We start from the raw sequence: 12,484 nt of genomic DNA, 5'->3' as shown, positions 1-12,484 counted from the left end.
GATGCCTCTCCATCAGGGACCCAGCCCGTCAGACACTCTCAGGGTGTGGCCCTAGCGGTCTTCTTCCTCAGCAAGCCGAGTTGATAATGTAATAAAGATAGGACTTTGTTGGTGGTGAAACTAGTACATTGAATACAAAGAGTGGCTAATGAAAAAAAGATTCTATCAAGCTTTAGCCATTATCAAAATGATAGCCAGCATCAAAAAGTAGACTAAATATTATAATGCACCCCATTGCTCCAATTTCTACCATTATCACCTCATGATGAGTCTTGTGTAGTGTTCCACACCCTCTTCCACACCCCCATCACTCCCCTGCCTGCCGTATTTTTCTGAAGCAAGCCCCAGGCAGTGCGCCGTCTCATCCACACCACTGCAGTATGTATCTCTAAAAAACATTGTGTAGCCCTGGCTGGTGTGGCTCAGTGGATTGGGTGCCAACCTGTGAACCAAGGGGTCTCTGGTTCGGTTCCCAGACAGGGCACATGCCTGGGTTGTGGGCGGGGTCCTCAGTAGGGGGCGCTCCAGAGGCAATCACACATTGATGTGTCTCTCCCTCTCTTCCTCTCTCCCTTCCCCTCTCTAAAATTAAATCAAATCTTAAAAAAAAAAACATTGTGTAAGCATAGCAACAATACCAATGTTCTCAGAAAAAGAACAGTAATTTCTTAATGTCATCAGATTGTTCAATAATTTGTCTTGTGAATATCATAAAATATTACTCCTTTGTTTGAATCAGAAGCCCAATAAGAGCCACCTTTTGCAATGAGTCCAATTCTCTTAAAATTTTTAATCTACCGTTTTCCCTTCCATCTCTGGCTCTCTTTTTTATGTTTTATGATTTCTTTGCTGAAGAAACCGTGCTGTTTGCCTATGGAACCTCACAACGTCTGGCTTGTTTCCGATGGAACTCCGGTGGCCGTTCCCCATACTCCCCGACGTTGTGTCTCCTGTAAATTGATAGCTGGACCTTGAGGTTTTCTGTCTCAGGTTCAGGTTTGGTTTTGATTTTGATTTTTTTTAGCCTCCTCAAGCCCTTTTAAATTGACGTGAAGTTGACATACATCATTCTCTTCATCTCAGCGTCCGGTGTAATAACTTGGTATTTGTAGATGTTGTGAAATGGTCACCTCAGTGAGTGTAGACAAAATACCCGTCACCATACAAATGTAGTTACAAAACCTTTCTTGGGCGACGAGAACTTGTAAGATTTACTCTCGCGGCTACTTTCAAGTAGGCGATACAGAGTTGGCAACTGTGGTCACTGAGCTGTGCAGTTCAACCCCAGAACTGACTGGTTCTGTGACTGGAAGTTTCTCTCTTTTGACTCCCGCCCTCCTTTTTGTCCACCCCCATCCCCCACCTCTGGCAGCCACCAGTCTGCTCTCTGTCTCTGTTAGCTTGGGCGGGGGGGTGTTTTTTAAGATTCCACATGTAAGTGAGATCATACGGTATTTATTTTTCTCCGCCTGACATTTCAATTCATATAATGCCCTGAAGGTCCATCCATCCATGTGGTTGCAAATGAGAATATTGTATGTTTTTGCAGCTGAATACTATTCCACTGTATGTACCATACCCTCTTTGTTCACTCATTCATCCATCAATGTACACTTAGGTTGTCTCCATATCCTCACTCTTATAAAGCTACAAAAATATGGGGGTGCATATATCTTTTTCAGTTAGCATTTTTGTTTTCTTTGGGTAGACCCAGAAGTGCAGCTGCAGGGTCATATGGTAATTCTATTTTTAGTTTTTCAAGGAACCACCATACCGTTTTCCATAATGGCTGTACCAATTTACGTTCCCAGCAACAGAACAAGGGTTCCGTCTTCTCCACATCTTCTCCAGCACTCGTGATTTCTTTTTTAATTATTATTAAATGTATTCAAGTGACATGGATTAATAAGATGACATAGGTTTCGAGTGTAGATATGTAAGATACAGAATCTGTATATTGCATTGTGTGTCTGCCACCCGAAGTCAAATCATCTTCTGTCACCATGTATGTGCCCTCCTTTACCCCATGCTGACTGCCTGGATCCATTAGGTCATTCGGAATTACAAAATACACTCATTCTATCATTGCTTCTTTATTTACTAGCCAGGACTTTTGTCTAGGGATACTTCCTCTTTAACTGCGTGGTTCCATGAGGTCAGTTCAAATAAGAAAGGAAGAATAATATGCTTCTTTCCCTTTATTTACTAGTTTTCAGTATAATAAGTTGGGGTGTTAATTTTTAACAGCTTTTAAGGCTGGCAAATTCATGCTTTTTAAAATACCATTATGAACTCATAGAATGAAATGTCTCTCCTGTTTCAACCCATTGAAGTTATTGTCTTTACTGAAGGTCGAATCGTGCCATCTTTGGTCAGTGGACGCCTCTTCCAGCTGACTCCCGGATTCTTTCAATATGCGCGCGGTAGACTTTTATTCCTCCCTTCCTCTATCTGGTATCATAAAGTGGCCAGGCCCGGTCTCATTCATTTCTCACTCTAGCCATTTCTTCAAGGAGCCCTGATTCCTTTTAATGAGAAATAATATTTCAAGGCCACAAGCCAGGCACTAGCGATGCTCTTTGCTACTGGGTCAGCCATTGTTTCTTGGCATTTTCAGAGGATGAGCTAGGAACTACATGGTTTTTCTAAAAAAATAAATAAATAAAAATAAAAAGATAAAATGTATCTTCCATTCATAGCGATACTTCCATATCTCAGGATTTAAAAGAAGCTGCAGGAGAATCCCCAAATGTGACACACGTAGTTAAGAATTTAATGTAGTACGAACAGTAGTAATAACAATGCCTCATATTTCTAACGCAGCATTCCAATTAGAAATGTGCGGCCTCTCAGTGGCCTGTCTCATCTGTCCTTCCCTCGTGTCTCTGAGAACGTAAGGCTCCACTCGCTCTGCTTTACCCGTGGGATAATGAAGCCATGAGCAGGTGTGAGCTGGAGCAGGTTTGGGACTGAGTCCTTCACCTCCTGCTTTTCCCTCCCACTTGACCTGGGGCAAATGCCAGATTTGTACAGTTTCTGCATTCTGTCCCCTGCTGGCTTGCCGTGGAATTGCAGGCTGTGTCCTGCGCCTATGCCGCCCAGCACTCTCTGGAATCCGGAGCAAACATTCCAAGTGCCCCTAACTTCCACAAGCTGTTGACTCCAGAGCCTCCTTTTAAATGAGCCACTAAGCTTCCCTAGGCCTTTCTCCTAGTGAGTGAGAATAGGTAACACAAACTATAATAAACACCACACCTTGAAGAGCAGGCTGAGAGAACAGTCTCCTGCCTGTCTCGGAAGGAGCATGGCCTTGGTTTTTAAATGATTCCTGCCCTCCGTCCACGTCACTGGGGTCATCTTTGAAAGGCAGCTGCTCTTTGGAAAGGTCTCTCCATCCCCACAGAGTGTTACCGTGTAAAGTTTCAAGGTTGAGTTCAGCTTGAAATCCGAATTTAATACCATGTGGGATCGCAAGGAGCAAAGCAATCGGCCCGCCTCCTTGCGGGAGTTGCGGGAGACTTGGGAAGGATTCGGTATTGCAGTGCGTGTGTTTCCCGGTCCCGAGGAGCGCTCTGGAGTAATCGGGTCACCGGTCTGGTCTCTCCCTGCCCCACCCCCTCTCCCCTTTCAGTGTCCGTCGGGTTTGAATACGAGACCTGCCTCAGTCTCATCCTGTGGGAGAAAAGGACCGCCCTCCTGCAGGGCTTCGAGCTGGAGCCGTCCAACCTCGGTGGCTGGTCCCTGGACAAGCATCACATCCTCAATGTTAAAAGTGGTACGTGAGCCCGCTTCCCCTCTCAGAGACAGCCTAGTCCCTCCTCTGGAACCTTCCCTCCAGCCTTGACAATTAATCAATAGTCTCTCCCCTTCCCAAGGCCATTTTTCATCACATGCCCCGATACTCATAGGTTTTCCCGCCTTATCTTGTTAAATGTCCAAGAATGTTGGGCTGGTTCTCCCAGACTGTCCACCTTGGTGCATACCTCATGATCCTTCTTCAATTATCTCTGCAAGTGTTATCCTACCCAACACCCAGCCTTGGGGCTTGCCTACCCCATTACAGCTCTCTCAGCATTGGGGGGAATTCAGGGAGCTCCCCAAATCACAGTTTCCTGTGGTTTCTCTTCTCCATGTCGCTTCCCTTTACCCCAAGTGTCTCCCACCCTGGAGGGGTAGTTCAGTTGGTTAGAACATTGTCCCGATACACGAAAGTTATGGGTTCAATCCCCAGTCAGGACACATACAAGAATCAACCAATGCATGCATTAAGGGGTAGAACAACAAATCGATGATGCTTCTCTCCCTCTCTAAAAAAATCAATGAACAATAAAAAATACTTTAAAGAGAAGAAGCGTCCCCCCACCCAGAGCACTGCGGTAACCACCCGCGTTGGCTGCCCCGCAGGCATCCTGCACAAGGGCACCGGGGAGAACCAGTTCCTGACCCAGCAGCCCGCCATCATCACCAGCATCATGGGCAACGGGCGCCGCCGCAGCATCTCCTGCCCCAGCTGCAACGGCCTCGCCGAGGGCAACAAGCTGCTGGCCCCCGTGGCGCTGGCTGTGGGGACCGACGGGAGCCTCTTCGTGGGGGACTTCAACTACATCCGGCGCATCTACCCCTCTCGGAACGTGACCAGCATCTTGGAGTTACGGTAAGCAGCCACAGGGGGGACCTTCTGTGGTGATGTGGCTCCCTCCGCTGTGTGGCTTCACCGGGGAGACAGTGGTCGTGTTCGGGCCTCTCCGGAGAATAGAGAATCCCTGTGCCGGGCTGAGGTTTGAAACCTGGGACCGGAATCGAACTAGGATTTGGGGAGACGCTTTGTGTATCTACGAGACACTGCACCCGTATTTGATACAGGCGTCCATGGCTGACCCACAAACAAGGGTGAGCAATTTCCGTCGTGCTGCTCGGGGTGGGCCCTGGGTAGCTGTGCATTATGAAGCCTCCAGACATGAGTCTAACACAGGCGCTCAGTGAAGGAACTTCTACCTGGAGCTGTCAGTCTGTGTCTGTGGCTTCCCAAGTGGCTCTTCTTTAAAAACACAGGCTCCCGGAGCCCATCCCCAGAGGCACTGGTTCAGGACATCTACAGGAGGGCCAGGCGCCTTCCGTCTTTGACAAGCTCTGTAGTAGATTCTGAAGCATATCGAAGTCTGATATGCTGAATCCGCTGATATTGACTTGCTAAGTCACACGTTAAATCGAGGCCCTCTCTGGGCTAGCTCTCCGTGAGTTCTCTGGCCCTTCGCACTTTCACCAGGACGTGACGTAGAATCACCGAGCACAGGCCCTGCTGGGTAACTTCTGCCCGCCGTGGGAGAGTCATCGCTTGCTCCCAAGTCTGAAGTTCAGTGTCCTCTGTGCTGGACAAAATGTCTGGGAAGCTCTCTTCCCAGGAAATTTGATTCCGGGCCATCAAACCTAGAGAGGGATCTAGAAGGAAAGAGAGGAAGGTGAAGTTGATAAATAAGGGAGAAAATTTAATCAACAAATACAAGTACTGTGCCAGGGACTGTCTGGTTTAGGGAAGGGACAGTGGGATCAAAGTCCTAGTTGTCGTGTTTGTGGCCTCATAAGGAACTTCAAATCATGTGGACAAGGAAAACATAATTTCAAGCAGCATTCCATGCTTTAAGGGAAATCTAACAGGGGTAAGAGATGTGGGTTCATGGGGCCGGAGGCGGGGTGAGGAGGCTACATAAGGTTAAGTGGTCAGAAGAACCTCTCATACGAGGTGACATTTGAGGTGGGACCTGAATGATGGGGCCGCCCATGTGACGATCTGGGGGAAACGATTCCAGGCAGAGAGAAGCCATGCAAGAGCCCTGAGGTCGGCCGCTAACCTGGCTCATTGAAGGGGCTGATGGGATCCCACATGGCGGAGGGTGGTGAGCTCAGGAGAGCAGGTGTCAGAGGAGGGCAGAGAGCTGGGTACGGTCTCACTGATCACGCTGGCAAGTGTGAATCGTGTTCTCGTGGCAAAGGACAACCGTCGGGGGTTGAGGTACAAAGTGGGGTGGAGTTGACGTGATCCGATTTGGGCTTTTTAAAGATGATTCTGGCTACTGTGTGCAGAATGGACTGCTGGGCCATAGGAGGAGGCTGTGGCAGGTGTCCAGGCATTGAGTGACGGCAATGTGGACTAGAGTGGTAGCAATGGACATGGGGAAGTTTATTTCTGAGATAGGAATAAACTGAGATAGGAATTGTTGATTGATTGGGTTAAGGAGTGGGGGACAGAGAGAGAGAGAAGAATCAAGGGTGACGTTGCCTAGGATTCTGACCTGAGCAACCGAGTGAGTGGTCCCTTCTGGAGCAGCCTCAGCCACCAGGTGCGGGACTTCGATGAGGCCCCTTCTGGGAGGGAGATCAGTGATCGGACCCTCAGCAAATGTAGCTGAACATTCCTGGGAGCTGAGGCTGTGCCAGGCCCTGGGAGAGGTAAAAAGAGGAGAAAACCACAGCTCCACCCCAAGAAGGTTGCAATCCCGGGCGCCCAGTGGGCATTTACGAAGCATGACGGTGAGCCACACCCCTGCTGGGCTCTGAGGTCCAGACGGGGATGAAACCCAGGCCCCAAGAGCACGCATTCGAGGGTGACATGGGCAGCCGGGCAAGCGAAGGCCGTCTGAGCTGCATTCTAGAAGAACCAACTGTAACCATCCCAGAAAGACAAAGGGGAGGCCATGTGAGAAAGAGGGTGTATTGACCAAAACGTGAAGAGGGAGACGGAGGCAAACTGGAAGAGGCCGGATGATCCTCAAGCTGCCGAACGGTCAGACCAACCCCTTTCCCTAGAGCCTCCCCTGGCCAGTTCACTCCTCCCAAAGATGTTCATTTCTTTGTCTAGCCCAGAAGAGCCATCTTCTTCTCAGGCACCCTGCAGGCAGTGGAGAGGCACGGGAGGAGGCGGGGAGGGGGTGAAGGCTGCACTGTGCTTTTCCACGAGGGTCACATCTTTTAATCTGGCACTGAACCCCTCCGCCTCACCTTTGTCACAGCTCTTCCCGCTCAGGGCGGAGGCAGCACGTGCCAGCTGCGTCCCCACCTATGAACCTTGACTCCCGTGGCTCGGTCTACTTAGAATACCTGCTCTACCCAACCTGCCTCTTCCAGACCATCTCTACGGCTCAGCTGGGAGGCCCCTTCTTCTTAGAAGCCCGGTCTCCGTAGCAAGAGCAGCACTCGTCTGGGTCGCTTCTCTCTGCTTTTCCACAAAAGCCGACAGCGTTACTGACTTGCTGTTGAGTGGTTTCTGCTAAGTCTCCACACAGGGTCCGATCCACAGCAGCAGCTCAGGACACGTTGCCGGAGCTGAAGGAGACATGGACTAGTGTCCTCCCTCCTGTTGGAATTTGCACTTGGCTCCACATCCCTCGAGTTGTAGAGGCCACGACACCAACGGTAGCGGGCAAAGGGCCCACTCGGAGACAGCCATGCCACACCCACTCGGTGGCCGTGACCCAGCTGGAGGGTGCGGAACTACTGACTTCCCTCCACAGCTGGGGATGGGGCGGTTCTTTTCTCCTTTCTAACTGCCTTTGGACCCGTTCTTGCTTTCATCAGCCAGGTATCCAGAGACTATTAGAAGTTAAGCTTTTACAAGAACACTGGTTTGATTCTTCTCTTCCTCCCACTACATACCTGAAAACAAAGGGCTGTCAATCCCTGCTCTTCAAAACAGTAACCAGCCACGGGAGGGAGGAGGGAGGAGGGAGGAAGGAGGTAGAGGCCTGTCTTGCTTATGTCTTTTCTCCACTGCGAGCCGGCGGCTGAATGCTTCCACTTCGGGAGCGGGTGCCCACCCGCGTCTCACTTCCCCACCCCAGGGCTGAGCCCCCCTTGGAGCAGGAGTTCACTGGGACTCGCCCATCCCCCTCCCCCGTTCTTCTCCCTCCCTCGGCCCAGCCAAAGCATGCAGGCACTGAGTTCTACGCACCGGAAACACCTCTCATGCTAGAAAAAGCCTTCTTCTTAGGAAAAGGGTTGTCACCTGTACGGTCCAGTACCACAGGCACTCAAGACCTTTTCAACACTCGTGTCTCCCCAAAAGCCTGGCCTCACTTTCCAGAGCCCATCTCCCTCCTTGTAACGGTCGCCGTCCCCAAGGGGTCCTTGGGGAACATAAGCCCCGTGGAGCAGAACTAACAGGTCCGCCACCAGCAACTTCGGGTGAATTTCCAGCACAGAGAGACCTTTCCTTCCTCCCCAGTTTGGGGCTCTCTCAGGAACTAGACCCCAGCTCAGGGCAGTGTCTGCTAAGGGCTGGGACAGTGCCCCTCTGCCTTTTCTCAACTTGGCCCCTTTAGTAAACACGAGAATCTCACACTTTACGTAATGTTTACAATGCTGTTTCTTTTCCAAATATAAAGTTATAATATTTAATACATTTTTTTCCAACGGAAACACTTCCCCACGCGGAGATTCCGATGGTGCCGTTGGGGCGGGTCGGCGCCATCCTTGCCTGGGAGAAGCCCTTCAAGGGAGGGAGCTGTCCAGCCGGGATGTGCTCGTGCCAGAGAGGATGCGACCTGAGAAAGTGGGAGCCTCGGAAGGGAGGGCAAGGGCAGCGGGAATTGGACCAGGCCAAGATAAGCTTTGCCCGAGAGTTTCAGCCGGGACAGGCCCTGCTGGACGCCAACAGAGAATGTTAAGGAGGGCTGTGGTTCTCGTTAGAGAGCCACCACTTTCCCTAAATAGCCAGGGTACAGACATGGAGGTCAGGAAACCAAATATAACACAGCGCCCAGAATAACAATAGCCCTGCAAAATTCTGGACAGTTCCTGGCACCGTTTTCAAAGCTCTCTTACCAAAGACAGATCTAGGTTTCCGGGGACCTGCATCGAATGCAGTTTCAGAATGAAACTGAAATGACTTAGGACGAGAAAAGAGACCCAAACAACCGCAAATTTTGAAACGCTGACAATTACTGATGTCACAAAATCCAGATACACGACATACATTTTTTTGTTAGCGAACTACTGTTACTCTTCCATGATACTTGCTTTCCTACACTTTTTGGTTGCATCCTCTTCAACCATCTCTTAACATCACAATGATTTTGTAATGTCATTATCTATACAAAGAGTAGAGATTCAGCCTTTCCCTCAGGATAGCTGGTCAAAATTTGCTTCAGATTATTGATAAATTAGAAAATTATCTTTTATCTCCACAATTGATCATTGGTGATGCTGTGGAAATTGCTAGAATTGTAAATGTTGGGAAAACTTCATCAAGCTTCTTTCATAGTGTTTCCAGGCATTTCAGGTTTTCTTGTGCAGTAAATGATCTACATACATTTTGAGCCAACACTCATTAACCAGTTTGTCACTGATGTCCTGGTAATAGTGACACAGGACTCCTACATAAGGCATTGCACTTCCTGTAACAATGCAGCACAACAGGACAGGACCATTCCTGAAAGTCATTCCTACCCGGATCATCCAGCAATGACGTAACGAGGAGGAGTATGTGGGAGTCCCATAAGCCCATCCCCACAAAACGAAACTAAGTGTATCCCAACTCACTTTTGTTAGTGAAAACTAAAACAAATACACACACAAACACACACAATGTGGCCATTCCAACTCCACCCTTTTCTGTAGCACAAAAGGAGTCGGAACAGAAAGCCATGACAGCCAGTTGCAGCTTCATGATTCCAAGTAGAACACGAGGAACTGGAGCCAGTCCAGAGTGAAGTCCGCCCAGCCTCATTCCCTCCCTCCATCCCTCAAGGACACATTTGCCCAGTCCTGCTCTCTCCAGGGCTCTCTACTAAAACCAGCCACATGGAAGTCAAGCCACGTCCATGTTTACTCACTTGCATGCACAACCAAGATGAGCACACTCACGTAAATCACAAGACAGCCTGATGAGCGCTCTGCAAGGCAAGCGGATCGTGCTTGGAGGGACCCTGAAGGTTTTGCAGAGGAGTCACTGAGACTCCACAGTGTGAAGAGCTAATCCATCTCAATTCTTGAATCTGAGACACCCCTTTGTCCTCACGCGTACGCCTACAGGGTTGGGGTTCGTGAGGCCACGGACAGACGACCGAGGCCCGTCCCTCGTAAGAAGGGCACCTGGGCTTATCTGCAAAGCCTGACTCAATGATGCTGTTATTCTGGTCTGTTGCCTGCTAAGCACCTGCCCTGCTAATGGCCCGGGGTTGCAATAGCAGTGACCTCGGCCTTTCTCCAAAGCTCATGTCCCTATGATCACTCTGACTGCACTCTCAGGGCCTTGGTCGCCCACCCCTGCCCTCCCTCTTCTCCCAATGTAGATATTATATTAATCAACTTAAAGCAGATGTTCTTAGGCAAGAAGTAGGTCAGGTCTGCAGACCCAAATTCCATCCAGTCTTTTTACAAAATCTTGACTTTAAAAAGAAGTGGGATAGATATTGCAATAATTAAGAGCCAAATATGACTACCACTGGTAGCAGATAACATTTCACTTTCATTAAGCAATATAAAATAGACACGCGAATCCCCAGCTGCCACCCTGACACACCAGGCTTTGCAGAATGAATCTTAAATTGCACCATGTCAGTCAGAGCTCAGGAGTTATCAACATCATTTAATTAACTTTTTTTTCTTGCAAAAACTAACACGTTGGAATAAAATATAAAAATGTAATCCCTGTGCAAACCCACCACTAATGATGGCCCCCAGCAGGGGCCTGAGCGGCACCTAAGCAGGAATCAGGGCTTTAAACCCTCTTTGTTCTTTCCCTGAAGTCTCCTCCGCCAGCCAGAAGCAGAAGAGGGGTCAGGGCTCACTCCAGCTTGGCCCCGAAGCCTCGGGAATGGGGAGCATCATCTTAGCTTCCGGGCCTAGCTTATCTCTTCCTTCCTCCCTAATGTGGTTACGTTGCAGGCACTCACCTGTCCAAACGGCCGTGTATTTCTGTTCTCAAGGGAAAAAAAGAGCAAAACTTTTACTAGTCTTTTCCAAAAGGAGCAGTCTTTGGCTCCGATGACAATAGGATTCCATTACTTATGCATTTCGTTTAAAAAGAATGCATGCTTGGGGTTCCAAACACACACACACACACACACGTGGATGGGGAGAGGGAAGGCAGAGTGGAGCAGGCGTAGGAGGAAAGGGTTGAGATTCTCAGTGCTTAACAGAGTGTTTGCCAAACTACAATGGGGTGTGGGCAGGGGCCCTCTCCTGGATAGTACTGACTGTACCTTGCAGTGCACCAGTGGCAAGTAGGCGGCACAGGTGACACCAGGATCCCCCCTCAAACCCAGGGCAGATGTTACAGATGAGTCCCAGCGCCCTTTGCAGCTGCCCTTGAATTTGGCTTCAGAATCTTTCTACTCCAAGCTCCCAGCAGCCATCACCACCAGTAAGTGCTGGCATTTGACAGGTAACCTCCCTGCCATCCCTTCATTAGCCGGGGGACCTGTTGCACCTGTTGCCACCTGTGTGCTAGCTGCATCGCTAGTCCAAGAATCCAAGCATTCTTGTCTATATTTTCCAATGACCAGGAGGCGTCCCACATCAGGGGTGCTTCCCAGGAAACTGAGCCAGGCGCTGTCAGCTAGGAGGGGGAAGAGGGGGTACCTTCATACAACAAACAAAAATTCGATGTTTGCTTTATTATCAGTTCTTCAGCTAACTGTTTGTTCTTTTTCCTTCTGTTTTCTTGCTCTAAAGAAATAAAGAGTTTAAACATAGGTAAGACGAAACTCTTTCCCATATAATTTGATATGGTTCGTTTGCTTCCTTGTGTTTGCTTTTTGTTTCGTGCTTCTTGTGTGATGTTGTGTATTTTTATGTAGCAAATAGTAACTTTTTATGTGCTGATTGTGTGTTGTGGATATGATAAGCTTTAGCAATTATGAAATGCAGTCAAAAACGCAACCACATAAGCTGACAGTAATTAGAATTTCCGGGAGATGCAAAAGCAAGATAATGAACCCTCGGCGAACTTTCATCCCAACTGCTCAGTGCGGTCTGTAATTGGGCTAACAGTTGAGGCAAACTTCTGGCTTTTGTAAATTCTGGACTGGGTTCACAAAAGCTTTAATGAACTGGAAACGGGTCAAAAACTCATTTTCAACTCACTAATAATTTTCCCCTGGATATATGGTCAGTTAAAAAACAACAACAAAAAACAAGTTAGTTGCCAATCTGCTGGTCAGAATGAATCCAACAGTCGAACGCATTGGGGATTTTCAGGGAGTTCAATCACTCTTTAGTATGAAGGGTGTAGACCAAATACTTTTGTCTAAATAGCCTTTGTCATTCAATCGCTCCAAGGTTATCATTTAAAGCCACACTGGTACCATTCACACATACAGCGTACAACACACACGTGTGTCTCTGGCTCTGGGGAGCTGTCCCTTACAAAGTTAGGACAACTCCAGGTTGCCCCTGGGTGCACTGAAATGGATATAACATGTGCTTTCTGGAGGAAAAATGGCCTTACTTTTACTTGGAGGAAGAGAAAAAAACAAGCAATATATTT

At 48.7% G+C, this 12,484-nt stretch overlaps 1 protein-coding gene across 1 annotated transcript in view; it reads left to right on the top strand.

The window, feature by feature from the left end:
- Positions 1 to 12,484, top strand: part of TENM2 (teneurin transmembrane protein 2) — an 842,102-nt gene that overhangs the window by 786,865 nt on the left and 42,753 nt on the right. Inside the window, exons 18-20 of the mRNA XM_045827298.1 lie at positions 3,632 to 3,775; positions 4,405 to 4,654; positions 11,671 to 11,691. Of these exons, the coding sequence (XP_045683254.1) occupies positions 3,632 to 3,775; positions 4,405 to 4,654; positions 11,671 to 11,691 (415 nt within the window). The remainder of the gene's footprint in view (positions 1 to 3,631; positions 3,776 to 4,404; positions 4,655 to 11,670; positions 11,692 to 12,484) is intronic.

The sequence above is a fragment of the Phyllostomus hastatus genome, unplaced genomic scaffold (genome assembly GCF_019186645.2).
Source record: "Phyllostomus hastatus isolate PE091 unplaced genomic scaffold, TTU_PhHast_1.1 phas_contig_150, whole genome shotgun sequence".
In the NCBI taxonomy this organism is placed as follows: domain Eukaryota; kingdom Metazoa; phylum Chordata; class Mammalia; order Chiroptera; family Phyllostomidae; genus Phyllostomus; species Phyllostomus hastatus.
The sequence above is the reverse complement of the archived record's forward strand: the minus strand, read 5'-3'. Positions and strand labels throughout refer to the sequence as shown.